Source organism: Schistosoma haematobium, chromosome ZW (genome assembly GCF_000699445.3).
Source record: "Schistosoma haematobium chromosome ZW, whole genome shotgun sequence".
Lineage (NCBI taxonomy): Eukaryota > Metazoa > Platyhelminthes > Trematoda > Strigeidida > Schistosomatidae > Schistosoma > Schistosoma haematobium.
This window is the reverse complement of record NC_067195.1, coordinates 48,006,891-48,022,150: the sequence shown is the minus strand read 5'-3', so window position 1 is coordinate 48,022,150 and position 15,260 is coordinate 48,006,891. Positions and strand designations below refer to the sequence as shown.

Sequence of the window (15,260 nt, the reverse complement as noted above, 5' to 3'; positions counted from 1 at the left end):
TTTCAAAATTATTCATTAACTACCATGTAAAATCGGTTCATGATTACGATGACAATCGGCTTATTTTTGTCCTTATTCTACTTCCGATTCATGTTCGCTTAACTGACAAAACCCTTTTCAGTTATGCTAAATTGCATGAGTGATGAGACCATAATTTATGGACTGCATTTGAGCGACGCTAAAGTGACCTTTAAAGTGTTTACCTACTTATCAGGGCTAAATGAAATGTTATAAAGCAGTTTGAAGAATAAGGATTATGAAACACAGTTGATGATTAGGATTTGGACTTAGATTTACGGTTTTTCATCACGAACTGACCTCAGCTAAAATGCCAAGAGGCTATTTGGCCAATTGGGTGAGTGAATTTCGCGCCAAAATCTAAGATCTGTTATTCTAAACCTGATTGGTCCGTTTATGAATTATAGTCTCACCATATAAGTTGCATACAACTAACTTGGTTAAATATAAGTTCTACGTACTAATGGCATTTTATTTTTTTAAAAAAATAGATTTTTTAAACTTCCATCGTTTCTGCGGATCACAATATAAACGAAATGTTTTAAACGTCTTCTTCGTTTCATCATTCAGGTTGATACGTTTCTTATTAGTTATTTTCAAAAATCCATTGTCTTTAAGGGATATTTCTGTTCGAATGCAAAAAGTTTAACGTATTATCTTCTTAACAACAATGTAAACTATTTCAACAATATTTTTCTTAAAATTTAGTACCGGAAATGATTATGGATTGTTCACGTCTACCGATTTATTCACTGGATAATCCACAAACATGTCGTCGTATAGGTGAACCTTTGATTATGTCAGAACAAAGTAAGTTAAATCTGACGACTATAATTTTCTCTTATTTCAGCTTTTGATAAACTGTGCTAATCTTTCACTTTATACATGATCAGTGAATTATCAAGGAATTCTAACAATTGAAATTATTATTGTATTATGGATAAGAGTGGGATTCAGGAAGCATGTTTCACTTTTTGAGACTCGTCACTTGAATGTAATTGGGCAATAATGTTGTGATTTTCAACAAGTATCTATTATTTTAAATAGTAAAGCGTTATCCATCAAGCTATTGATTTCCAAAATAGCCCGTAAATTACTCATCGTGTGCTGAATTATTCTTAGAACTTAGATTTCTTCCTTGTCTATTTTACGGATTGTAATCGATTAACCTCTATCGGTATATGCGCATCATGAACGAACTACTTTGATATTGCTACTTAGTTACAAATTCTAGTAAAGTTCTATTGTGGTGTAAAATGATCAGTTTTTAAGCAAAGTTGCTTTAATGGCAAAATGACATAGCAAATTATACATTTTTCTTTGTTTAACTATAGTTAGGTAACGTTTCATGCCAGGCATTAACTTAATACAACTTATATAACAAAGAGATGAAAAGTTTCCTTTATTGACTAACTAATAAAACTAAGAATTTTTCGCGTTAGTGTTAACAATGATTCCAAAGAATGTTACGGAAACTGATAAATGTTTTAAAAAATGTTTAATGAATCCCAGATACTAATCTGTTTATGACTTTTAGTAAATCTGATTGGTTAAACTCACAAATTACTACTTGTCTAGTTAGGTTTTCTTAAAGGCTTCCAGAAAAATAAGATTACTTATAATCATCCATTTAAATTCTGGTTTCTGTAATTAAATTCCATTCGTATAAATAACTTTTTTTGAGAATCAAGGTTTGTCTAATAGTATGAGCTTTCTTGTCTACGGAGAGTTTATTATAAAAAAACGTACTTGATCCTCAGATTTCACAAATCTTACTTGAATGATAAATATTTCTGGTAATAATGGATGCCAATAGTCAACCAGTGACTAAATTTGCATTTATATTATACTAGTGACACAAATAAAAGAAGCTACTTTCGAAATATTCCTGTAATTGTTAATACTGATTTTAAAAAAAAGTAAAATCAATCATAATGAAGTCTTCACACGAACGCATTAACCTACTAATTAGAATTATCATCAATTTAAAAGTAAAAACTGGCGCTTAGATTAAGTGAACTACTTTCTGTGCTAACGAGTTTACTATTAAACTGTTATGTCACATCTTTAAATTATGGAGAATAATAACAAGGAATCATGTGTAATTACTTTTTAAAAAATAATCTGAAACTAATTAAAAGTGGTGTGTTGTAACCAGCAACTTACATAATTTTTGTCCGATCCTTGAGCATAAACATATGTAAAATCTTTATACATATAATTTTTGAAATTTCCCTTTATAGTATCAGAATACAGACAAGATAATGATGGACAATTCTGGGAAGAGCATCATATGGCGGCACCATCATCTGGTCATTTGATAGAAAAGAATGAAAATGGTGTCTTATCATCTAGTCAAGACTTAAATACTGCGTTATCAACTGGTCCTGATTTGCTACCTATTTTTGTTTCATTTGGGGCATTAGCATTGTTGAGTCTTGTTCTTCTTGCTGTATGTTTTCTCTGTCGACATGGTAAAAGTGATTCACCGCGTTTAACAACAGATAGTTCAAGTTTCCTAGGAAGGTCACGTATTCGCTCCAACTGTCGAGGCAATCGTAATTGTTCTGAAACTGAAAGATTGGACGGATTTCACGTGAGAGGACAAGGAGTTGGGGCTCCTAATGACTCAAACCATGGCAGCAAGCAAAGGAGGGTCCCTGGAATGGGAGCTGGTATTAAACTAGGTGGTACGAACGGTTTCCTAAATGGTATGCAAGAAGCTTACACAACTACATATTGTGGAAGTAATACGATTTGCAGCACAAGTGATGCGAATGCTATGAGCGCACCAGCTACGGTTGGGCATAACAGTGTTTCTTCTAATCTTAACAACACAAATGGAGTACTTAATGACACATCTATTTCTGCGGTTGCATCCGCTAAACATAATGGTTCTGCGACGTATTTCCAGTATCAAGCTTCCAACTTTTTGACCCCACAATTGCCTCCTCCTCGAGCCCCTGCACCGCCACCGCCAGGATCACAATGTTTAACGACACAATCACAAATAGGCATTACAGCAATTGCACCAACATCAATTCCATTTAGTATGACCGACCCATCATATAATGCACAGTCATTTAATCAGTCTATCCACTTGCCATTAAATGGTGATATAATTCCAGAGGTAGGATTACATTATGAAACAAAAGCTGACGCTGAAAGTCCAGCGGCTTATACAACACTTAGAAATGCTAGTCCTAATGAATTCTTGTTAAATGACCCTCCTTCATCAATTAACTCATTTAACGCTTCACAAAACGCCACACTATTCTCAAAAATTAACTTGGAAGATGAACCTATGAAAGCTGTGGAATATCCCATTTCTCAGTTGCGGTGAGTTTTATAACGATTTTAAACTAAATAACTATATTTAAATTACTTATCATGTACTTTATTACATGAGTTAAGTTTGAATAAAGGCAGAATCAAAATAAAACTTGTTAGATCCAAGAAGAGGAACCTTAATAATCCTTTAAGAAATTGTTAAATCCAAATAAAATTCTCAAATATCTTAATAATTATGGATGACTGATTTCTGTTTGAGTATTAAACTGATGATAACTTCTAGGCTAGCGATGAAACATATTGCTACTACATGTCGAGTCTATAAAAACTGCTGGCTTACATTCAATAGGTAACCTAGTCCTGAACTTGTTTATTTCAAGAAAAATCCCAGTTAATTACATTTCTACATATATCAGCCGATCAAACAATTAGTTTAGTAATTCCCGTCTTAGTATAAATTCACTTCAGAATTAAAATAGTAGGTTTTTATTTATTTATTTATTTATTTATTTATTTTAATCCCACGTCTCTTCTAAATTCTTTTCCTTGATGTAATTATGTTAATCAAAGGTACATGGTCGAGGCTTTCATACTAAATGATAGTTTAACGTAGTGATAAGTCTTATCGATTGAACGCTATATTAGTTTCCTAAGCTATTCTGGTACCCCGAAAGCTAGAACTGCACAGCGACTTGAACACCAGAGAGAAGACGCAAGTATGAGGGAAAATACTTTACTCCGAGGTTCATTTTATTACAGAAAGTATAGGGTTTCTATTATATATCTAAATGTCCTTGGGTCGCTGGAATATTCTGGAATGCTACTAAACATAGTAGCACTGTAGTAGCCAATTAATCAGAGCTTCCGCATGTGACGTTTCGCTACCTTGATATTTCTGGCCAAGACTCCAAATGAACGCTGATTTGACGAAACACGTCTTAGTGTTTCTTGATGCTTGCTTGTCTTTTGCAAGGGATTTCTGAATCACCCCAACACGTAGGACTAAGTAAAGACAATTTTAAGGTTGAAAACTGGGTATAAGGTAAAAATAAAAAGTGAATAACACAATGAAATTCAGTCACCAAATACAAGTTTGTATATTTATGTTTGAGTATAAAAGATAATCGGATCTAGTACCTGGCTATTCAAACGGATATGGATGAAATGGAATTTAAACTAACTGTTATGAGGTTGGAAGTGTGTTGTTTTAGAAACTAAACAATACACAACTATTTAAATATTCATCAAAATTCCATTGTGTCGCAAAGCAACAAATTTTTTTTGATATATTGATATTTAAATATATTAGTTTATGTGTATGTTACATTTTAAATTACTTTTTTATACAAAAAGATTTGGGAAACAATTTGGACAAGGTGTTTTTGGACCGGTTTATAAGGCTGAATTACTACCGAATAGTGCTTATGAAAATGGTCATCCAATTTCAGTTATTGTAAAAACCTTATCAGCTGGTTCACCTGCCAGTTTACAAGCAAATTTTCGCAGAGAAGCTAATTTAATTTCTGAATTAGATCATCCAAATGTACTTAGTCTTCTTGGGGTTAGTGTACAACACCCACCATGGTGTATGATATTTGAAATTCGGCAATATCTTGATTTATGTGAATTATTATCTTCAAGAAGATCTATGATTAATCAAATAAATTTAACAAATGTAAGTTATCCTAATGGTGTGACATGTAATTTGCCAAATCCTCTTAGTGAATCAGAAATTTGGAGAGTATTATCACAAGTTGCTGCTGGAATGGATTATTTATCTAGTCATCGTTTCGTTCATCGTGATTTAGCTGCAAGAAATGTGATCATTTTAAATGAGCAATTATTTTGTAAAATTACTGATCTTGGCTTAGCACGTGATTGTTATGCAGCTGATTATTATCGTTTACATCCTCATAGTCTTATGCTACCGATTCGATGGATGCCACTTGATTCAATTATCTATGGTAAATTTACTATTGAATCAGATATTTGGGCATTTGGTGTATTGATGTGGGAAGTTTGGTCTGGTGGTATGAGACCATATTCTGCATATTCTGATCCAGAAGTTTTAGATTTGATACGTTCTAGACAATTATTATCATGTCCACAACATTGTTCAACTAACATCTATATGTTTATTACTAGTTGTTGGAATGAAGAAATTGAAAGACGTCCAACGTTTAAAGATTGTTTAAATCAAATACAAAATTGGTATTCAGATGCATCCGTTATACCATCATTATATTCGAGTGAACAAGTATTCTCTTATTCTCAGATTATAGATAACAAAATTGATTTTGAACAATTAAATAATGCTACTAATAATAGCATCAATGGAACAGAAAGTCTTTCAGAGACTTCAAAATCCAACTTATCAATACGTCAAACATGCCCGGGAACATTTAATATAAAAAATCATTTTACTTATCCCAAAGATTATTTAACTAAAATGTATACTGCAGATCCTTTTGAATTATTTCATCCATCAATAAATACTCCTAATACAACGATTAATAATAATAGTAATTCTATTAGTCAATATCATAATTCTAGTCCAGATAATACAACAATAAATGGTAAATTTGCATCACAAACACAAACACAATTACCAATTTCAAATATATCAAATAATTCAAATGGAATTCAAGAATCAAGAAATGATAATTGTAAATCATCTAATGGATTAGGTATTCGATTATTACCAAATACAACTACAATGTTTATTCCTACACTAAATTCTGTTAGTTAGTTACTTAGTTCAATAATTAATTAATTAATCGAAAGATTTGAAGAGATTTCATTCAAACAAAAAAAGAAATTGAAAGGATAATAATGAAAATGATAATTTTTTCTAAAAACAAAAATTACATTCACAGATTTCTCCTAAATAACAATTTTTAAATTTGTTAACAATGAATTATGACGTAATATGATTGTTCTGTTCCTCCCCCCTTTTTTCTGAACAATTTATGTTTCATTATGTTAGCACCATTTATACATTCTCTTCTCCGGTGGACGGGGTGGAATGGGGGGTGGGGGATGAGAAGGATGAATACAATTAGATATTAAATAAAAAATAAAGCGCAATAATAATTTATTTAGTTAATATATATTTGTTGATTAAACTTTCTTATCAAGAGATATAATTTGTTTAATCTTTTATTAATATGCTTTTATTATTCGTATACCGGTTAACATATATATATTTGATTTACCATACATAAGAATCAAATGAATATGAGAAATTGACTAATATAGGTTCTAGTCATAAAGAAAACAAAGAAAAAAAAAGAAGAAGAAGCTACACTGTAAATACTACTTTGTCCTTTGCAAATATAGATAAACAATTATCATTACTTTTCAATATTATTCAATCAGTAATATTTTATTTGTATAATATAATTTCTATGTAATAATCATTCAATACAAATAAATGTTGTACTTTAAATAGGACAAGAAATTGTAATGTTGGTTTCATTTTTCTTCCCTTGTTATCAATAGACATTTGAGAAGTATTTGTCATATAATGTTTATCTTATACTTTTTGTTAATTTTCATTCATCATTGGTTAATATTCAATTAACATGATGATTAGAAAAACATTTTCTCAATTGAATACTTATTTGTAATAAATATGCATTTCTTATTTCTTTTTATTTTTGGTTTTTTTGTTCCTTATGTTCACCACGTTCATTATAATTGATAAGTCAGTTCATTATCTAACACTATTTGAAATGAATATTACGCCTTTTTTTTCAATTGAATAAATAATTATAATGATGAGAAATTTTCAGACTGATGTATATTAAAACACAAAACGGTATAAGTAAGCAGAAATTCTTCAGAGAATTCAGATGTCTACTTAAAATTGGATGAATAACTTTACAACAAAGTAGTCTTTGAGTAATTATTTGATTTAGACAATAGTTTGAATTAGAGATAATCAATCTCCAAGTTTCTTAACTTACAACTTTTAGAATAATATTACTAAACAACTAAAAAAGGTGTTTTGTTAAGTATGTTTTCATAGTAAGACAAATTTTTGAGTCTTCAATGATAATGGATAAAGAATTTATTAAATAGATTCGGTGTTTTCGTAGTCATATTTCAGTTAAATAGATGAAAGTATAGTGTAGGAATTAACCAATAAGAATCAAGAAAACGTTTCATAAGTTTTTTGCACTGAATTTAAAAATGAATGACTATAATCTTATATCTTGTAAAAACGAGCGTTAGAAATACTTTTATTCAGTGCCCAAAATGTGGTCACAGAAAATTAGTTTGAGTTAGTTTAGCGAACTGTAAAATCTCATTACAGTACCAATATTTCATGTTGATTTTGAATGAAAATCATTGTCCATTGGCCACATATCCAAGACATGTCCCAACACCGGCCAAATTAGACCTTTTTTATTTCTCCTAGATCACCAGTTAAGTAGTTTTATGCCTATCTACTACCACGTTTAATCGGATACATTGTTCCTTCAAACTGTTATCTTTCTCTTTTGTTCATCTTCTGGACTCAAGTATGAGCTAACTTCCTTCTGTTGAATCAAGACTTCAGTTACATCTAAACTTATTTTTGTGAGTTAACTAGGCCTGGGTAAATAAAAAACAGGTGATTCCAGGGGCAGCATTCTTACAGTTGAAGAACATATGGAACTCAAAACAACGTTCAACCAATATCAAAGCCAAAATCTTCTATACGAACGTCCAGATAGTTCTACTGTACGGAGCTGACACTGGAAGAACTACGACAACCATCATCAAAAAGGTACAAGTACTTATAAACAATTGTCTACATAAGATACTCGATGTCCGTTGACCGGATACCATCAACAACAGACCACTGTGGGAGAGAACAAACCAGCTTCCAAATGAATGGGAAATTAGGAAAAGACATTGAAAGTGAATAGAACATACATTATGGAAATCACCAAACTGCATCATGAGGTAAGCGTTAACTTGAATCCTGAAGGGAAACGAAAGAGGGGAAGGCCAAAGAACACAGTGTGTCGAGAATCAGAAGCAGATATCCAAAACAAGAACAGCAAGTGGAAACAACTGGATTGGAATGCCCAGGACAGAGTTGGATAGAGAATCCTGGTGGGTGGCGAAATCGAAGGCTTGGAAAGTAGTGCACTATTACCTTTTGACCATTACAACTCAGTCATTCCGTAGTGGTGCTGCTTTTAGCCCTTTTGAGTCTGGAGATAATCATCTATGACATGCCACAACCACTGAGGTGAACTTACTGTTTCTCTTCCGTAATTCCTTGTATTGATTTCTTGTCCGGCAATTGCTAATCATATGTGCACCGTATAGTAATGAACGATGAACCATCAATTATGCAGGCTTTATATGGACAGTTATTTTAACTTCTATCATTTAGTTTGTTTAGTTGTTTACTTCCTTTGGTCTTGAAATTTTTAACTGCCGTTTGAATAACTGAGTTTAGCTCGAACTGCGAACACCACGTTTTAATATGTATTTATAATCATTCTTCCGTCTTACAAGCGTTGAAACAATCAGTGAGCAAACATTTTTCCTCATTCAAGGTATAATCAATTCCATGATTTATACTCATCCTTCTAGTAGCTACATCCATTTTGTCGCAACTTTTGTTCATTATTTACAGATCAGCTCTATTTTCCCAATTATGTTTGCCTCATATTCATCATAGCTATTCTCATTAGTTTTAATTGGCTTATACAACTTTATACATTCACATTTTGTCATTGTTTTTGTTGTTTAATTATAATTAGTTTTTTTGGGATTGAGTTTAAAGTTTGCATCAGATCCACAAACGTAAACACAGATTCGAATTTACTGTCCGTAACATTTTGTGTTAAGTGTCTTACTGACTTTATGGCTTGGCCTGTTTATAAGTTACTTCTGAGTTTGAATGGAGTCGATAAGGTCAGATTATCTGTTCTTGCATTGAGATGGCTGCATTCCATCCGTGAAAGGATCTTTCCAGTCGTATCCAGTAGGAAAATACTTCAATAGTTATTTGGGTGCTTTCTGGAACTTTTATTTTTATAAGTACTGGTCACATTAGCATTGACTCAGTGTTTAGGCGTGATTCTGGATTTATCAAGATTTCACTTGTTATTTTCAAGAGAATCATATTTATTTTGCTTTCCTTCGCTTGATTATTTCAGCGGTTATTGGTCAGTATTCGTTCCGGTAGATGTACTTATATGTACGTTACATATCAAGAGACCTCCTCTACTTACTGACAGAACGAAAGCTATCATATAACTTTTGTTTGTTCCTGGATGCGCCCAGGTAATCGTCCTGGTTATTTAGTACTCTCAGTTCAGTGTTATCAACGAATTCTGTTAGTTTTGTTCAACTTAACGTTGTCTCCTCCACTGAGTTTAATTGTTGGTCAACTAATTCTTGGAGTCTTCTGTTTAGGTCTTTACCCAAATTGCAGTAAAAGTCTCCAAGAATATCAGTCATCGATCTATTCTTTTTTGATCTTTTGAATATCTATCCCAACGTTTTATAAAAATTTTCTTCCCTACTCTCCACATCGGAGTCTTTTGCTGTTTGGTTTTAAATCTGTATAACTGTATTTTGTCTCCATTGGGTTAATTCTGTTATCAATCAATTCAGGGCTTTAACGCCATTTTTATGTACTAACCCAAACCTTTTTCGTTATAATCAGTATTATTTTCATAGAATGTTATTGTTATTCAGTTTCATATATCGCAGACACCGCCTTCATTTCTGTTAGCAATATCATATATTTTCTTCCAATCGTTTTGTGATAATTAGGAGTATTTGAATTATAGGAATTATTATAGGAATCCCAGAAATAACGCAATTTAACCGAGAATTACTAAATGAGCACCAACGAATGTATTGTATTTGGAATTCGAAATCAAGCAGTCCTTAAGTACAAAGGAATCATTAGTTCATACAAACACTACATCCGCCACAGCTTAAATTGGAGTCTAAGTTTCTGTAACCGATTGTACGTCTTCTCCTTAATTTCATCCTATGTCTGCCCAACAGTGTATTGGATATTGACTCTGCATTATCTGGAATGTACTCATTAGTATCAGAATCAATAAGTGAAATTGTAACGGACTCATCTAAGTCCTGGAATTGTATACAATCACCATGTCGGTCGTGTAGTGAAACCAATGATATCTAGAATTTGCATCATAGACTTTCCAACACTATCCTCCCCCACGAAATAATGTTGGGTCTCTACGTCGCAATGTTATGACCAATTTGATGTTCCCAATTTGCATTATCTTCTTATATCTCACACTTTGATTATTATGTGTGAGCAACTAGGGATACACTCTGGCATATAATTTGAGGCAAATATTTGTCACATTCATTAGGAATATCACTAGAGATAAATTTATTTTGAGGACAAATGACATATGATATGGTATCAGGATTTGATTCTTCTGAAATACTTTCCACAAATTTATCAAGAATTTCATATAAGATGAATGGGTCATTAGAAAAATCAGCATCTATCAAGACTGTATTGAATTTTCGATCACGATTCGATTCATTCAACATCTTTTCCTCAGATATGTAAGAAATTTCATCAGAAATATGTGAAGCATTAGGAAAAACCATATCCGGCACAATAACATGAGAAATCTGATAAGAAGTTGGTTTATTAGAAAATTTTGTCTTACAGTGATTCTGAGTTTCATTTAGCTCTGGACCGCTATGTGACTCCATACCACTTTTCAAAGTCCTGGGTAAAGATAAATGATCATTAGAAATACTCGACTTAATAGGATCACAATTACAAATTTTATCATTGGTTGCAGCGAAATGAACCGTAGTATTACAAACTGACAAAATGTGTCCAATCTCACCACATTTAAAGCATTTAGAATTACGAAATACATATGGATTAAGTGAGTGAAACTTGCCACTGGACAAACATTGACCAAATGTGTGCCCATCTTCGCGACACGCATCTAAACTCCTCAATGAATTATCTGAGTAACTAAAATAACCCATTGTGTCACTGAATAAGAAAAAAGAATTCAGCGAAGAAAATTTTACTTTTGATGAAATTATTTACTTAAGCTGCACATTCGTATTTATAGTTATATGGAAAATATACATCTATAGAAGGATAGAAAAGAATGCATCATAAATTGATTCGAGACTAAATATCAAGTGAAGCTATGCAATAATCAACGGGTAAGAAAGGAATATAAGTATGAAAACAATTTGCGGTTCAAATAATTGTCCAATTGACAGATATTAAGAAGAACGACAAACACAAAGGTCGTAATAATAAAATGAATAATAATCAAGAAAACTTGTTTAAAGATAATAAATAATAACTGGTTACAGTTTAAAATTACACAACACTCACTTAAAAATCAATAACAATAAAACGAAAAATGAGAAAAGGGAGTGAGAAACCGAAACATACTACTAAAGGGAACTAGGACCAAGGAAGGATGAGAGGTTGGACAAACCGTTTCCACACGCAAACTTCGGGCTTGAGTTGGTGGATTGCCAGTGCCTCATCAGTGCACAAAATATTGATCCAACATCCCTTCTATCCAATTCCTTTGACTGTGTAGATTACCTTAAGAGAAGACTCTGTAAAGATAGGCCTGACAAGCTTAATTTGTAAATAGTTTTTAGTGTTATTTGTATTTATTTTGTCAATTTTTCACTGTATGTACATTTGTCATTAAATGACTATACGTGTTGTTTAAGTAAATGACCTTGAATATACTTTCCGTTGTGTAACTTACATAGCGTGACATACTGTTGATTGCTAACAAATACATTGCTACACACATATCCCTCGTTCCATTTTCGTTTATGATTGAGTTAACTGAAATCTAAATCAAATATTACCTACATTTATAGACTGTGAGTGGGAATATATCATACCTTACATTGGATTACACTACTGGAGAGTTCGTCAACCTGATTGGAATTACCAAGCACTTATAATTGTGGAATTTCAGTACCAGACCAAAGCTGAACACGCATCAATTTGGCGAACTTAAGTAAGGTTCCAATTTTCTATTGTATTTGTAACAATTAACTTATATATATTAACATTACTATTGATCTTTAATAACTTCGTTGATACTTTTTACGTTTATACATAGTCTGGTCCACCACTACTCCTTTGGAGCGATGTGTCCACAGTTGATCAAGTGCTCCTGTATAAAACTATTAATTATTTTACATTCTCCTTTTAAAAGTCATTCCGGATAGTGTTCTGAGATGCGTTTGGAAAGTGGTCGCTCTGTGCGGCCAATGTAACCCGCACCACACGAGCAACTAAATTCGTAGATACGCACTCATGTGGCCCAAAGAGGAAGTTTATCCTTTACACATCCATAAATTTTAGGCCGGATTGAAAAAACAACTCAGAGCTTAGCTACGCGGAACGTTCTATCCAACGATTTCGAAATCCGTTTATTTAGGATTTCAGAGGTGGTATCTTCTTTAAATTCCATATTCATAAAAAGGGTTCGCATTTGTACTGCCGGTGTACCTGTGAATAATGAAATGTTTAAAACCGACCGATACTCAAGCGTTTTTTCCGGAATCGTCAGGGAAATAGGTTTTTAGTTACTCCAGTACAATATTGTCGACTATGTAGTGACCTACTTTTATCACGAGAACTCGATTGGTGTAATGGAAGCAATTAGTATTATAACCAATTGTACAAGGGGTCGTTTTGCCGTACCTGTTTGTTTAACTGTACCAAAATACATACATTCTTCCGTGGATTGTGACCTTGCACAAATTCGGTTACTCTCAGTAACCCCACTTGTAACCTGGCACGATCTCAGTATTCTTTTGATACCACGAAATCGTCAACGAATACATCTCGACTACAGCTATCAACTGCCTTCTGATATTTGGCCTACGGGGGTTCTTATCGGTTAACTGGCACGTAGTCTTCCGGTAGTGGTGATCATAGTCAACCGCGACTCGACGCCACACTACAACTATTAAGCCACAAGCATTATCTCTTGGCCCTAAATTTTGCAGTACGTTAGTTAACATTATTGAAATCAACGCCAGGTTCCAGTTCGAAGGCCTCATTCGTCAGACAAGTGATCTTATTACAGTATCTAATAAAGATTATGAACATTTCAAAAAGAACTCTTGTATACTGCTATAATCAATATGTGAATAAAATACCTACAATTAGTCGATTACTAACAAAAGAACATAAATCTCAAATACCTGATCTTTGGAGAAGTCAAGACTTAGTGTTATGTCGGCCAGACAGAGGTGCAGGGATTATTCTTTTGGATCGTCTTGACCATGTTACCAAACTGTCTTCGATATTATCCTATCCTGTCAAATTCTTCAAAAACCTGTTCAAAAAGACGACGAATGTAAGGAAATGAGCCACAGTGTTAACATCATCTACTCCTACCTTGGTCATAACCCAGATCCCGAACCTTTCCATCTAATCATCAGAAGCATCAAGATCTGGATGTATGCCCAACCATTTTATCACAAGATCCACCGGGACGCCAATGTGATAATTTGGAGTATTTGAATTATAGCACAAACTGAGAATCCCAGAAATAACGCCATTTAACAGAAGAGTACTAAATGAGCACGTCGTAATTAAATCCTCAAAATAAATATTCTTGTAAGTCCTCGACATTTGATGCTAACCGCACTAGTTTTACTGAACTCGCCTAGGCGACGGCGCTCGGTCATATATGCGCACCAGATTACGAGTGGATACGCCGTGCTACACATCTCCCACAACCGTTGGCCAGCTTAGATCAAAAACTTCTCGATATATCGACAGCCTCTCAAATATAACTTCAAACTCCTTCACTTCTGACTTCTGATTCAACTAGATTGGCATACCTCGATTATAAAAAGTGTCGCTGGTAAAGGTGTTGTTAAACTCCGAATAATTGTGGCACTTTTATCCCAACTGTATAAAAATGTGTGGTGTTTGAATGAACTAATGATACCTTTGTACTGGTTGAATGCTTGATTTCGAATTCTAAATACAATACATTCGTTTGTCCCTGTGTCTTCTTAATTCAATTGCGTTAATCCTGGAATTCCTAGTTCATACGATAATTCGAATACCATATTGGCGTCTCAATGGAGCCTGCAATGGAAAAGTTATATATTCATTCAACTCCTGAAGCTTTTGAGGATTACTTGGAAAGGTTCGAAATCTGGAGCATGACTAAGAAAGATGTTAAATGTGAGAAAATTGTGGCACATTTTCTGACATTCATTGGGAGAGAAGCGTACATCTTATTAAAAACTTTGGCATGTCCAGAAAAACCTATCTCACTCCCTTATGCAACTCTTAAAGAGCTATTATTAAGTCATGTAAAATGCACCAGTTTTGAATGCCGTGAAAGGGCGAAATTTCATAAGATGGTTCGTCAAAATGACCAAAAAGTTCAGGAATTCATCCTTGAATTACAGAAACAAGCTGCCAAGTGTAATTTCGGTGATCAACTTCATGTGCAACTGAGAGATCGATTAATTGCAGGAATTAACATACCGAGTTCGGAAAGAGAGCTGTTAAAAATGCCAAACTGTTCCTTTCAAGATGCTAGAACTGCGTGTATTAACTACGAAGCAGTCAATGAACTTGATATCCAGTCGATGAAGATTTCTAATACTTTGCTTAGTCGTCATGATGAACTACAATCTCAGGGTCAATCAAACTTGCGTTCATTTAATAGTGATTCCTATCCTCGTGTAAATATGAAAGGTGTTGCAACAAGGAATTACAAAGCAAATCACGAGGGTGAGATGAAGTTTGATAAATGTTTATCATGTGGAAAGTTTCATTCTCGTAATTCATGCGCATTTCGTAATGCTAAATGTTTTAAATGTGGTAAGATAGGACACATTCAGTCAGTATGCAAAGCTACTGTCCATTTCGCTTCAAGTAGTACTAAACCTTGTAATTTAAATCTCAA

The 15,260-nt window shown here is 33.3% G+C and overlaps 2 protein-coding genes across 2 annotated transcripts in view; one reads left to right on the top strand and one right to left on the bottom strand.

Moving 5' to 3' along the window:
* ROR2 (Tyrosine-protein kinase transmembrane receptor ror2) overlaps positions 1-8,762 on the top strand; it is a 103,278-nt gene extending 94,516 nt beyond the window's left edge. Inside the window, exons 10-12 of the mRNA XM_012940732.2 lie at positions 727-828; positions 2,262-3,357; positions 4,663-8,762. Of these exons, the coding sequence (XP_012796186.1) occupies positions 727-828; positions 2,262-3,357; positions 4,663-6,058 (2,594 nt within the window). The 3' untranslated portion in view covers positions 6,059-8,762. The remainder of the gene's footprint in view (positions 1-726; positions 829-2,261; positions 3,358-4,662) is intronic.
* Positions 8,763-10,605: 1,843 nt separating this feature from the next.
* Positions 10,606-11,316, bottom strand: MS3_00003738 (uncharacterized protein; the record flags this gene model as incomplete). The annotated part of the gene is made up of 1 exon (XM_035734212.1): positions 10,606-11,316. The coding sequence occupies one exon, from the start codon at positions 11,314-11,316 to the stop codon at positions 10,606-10,608; it is 711 nt and encodes a 236-aa protein (XP_035588952.1).
* Positions 11,317-15,260: the final 3,944 nt, after the last annotated feature.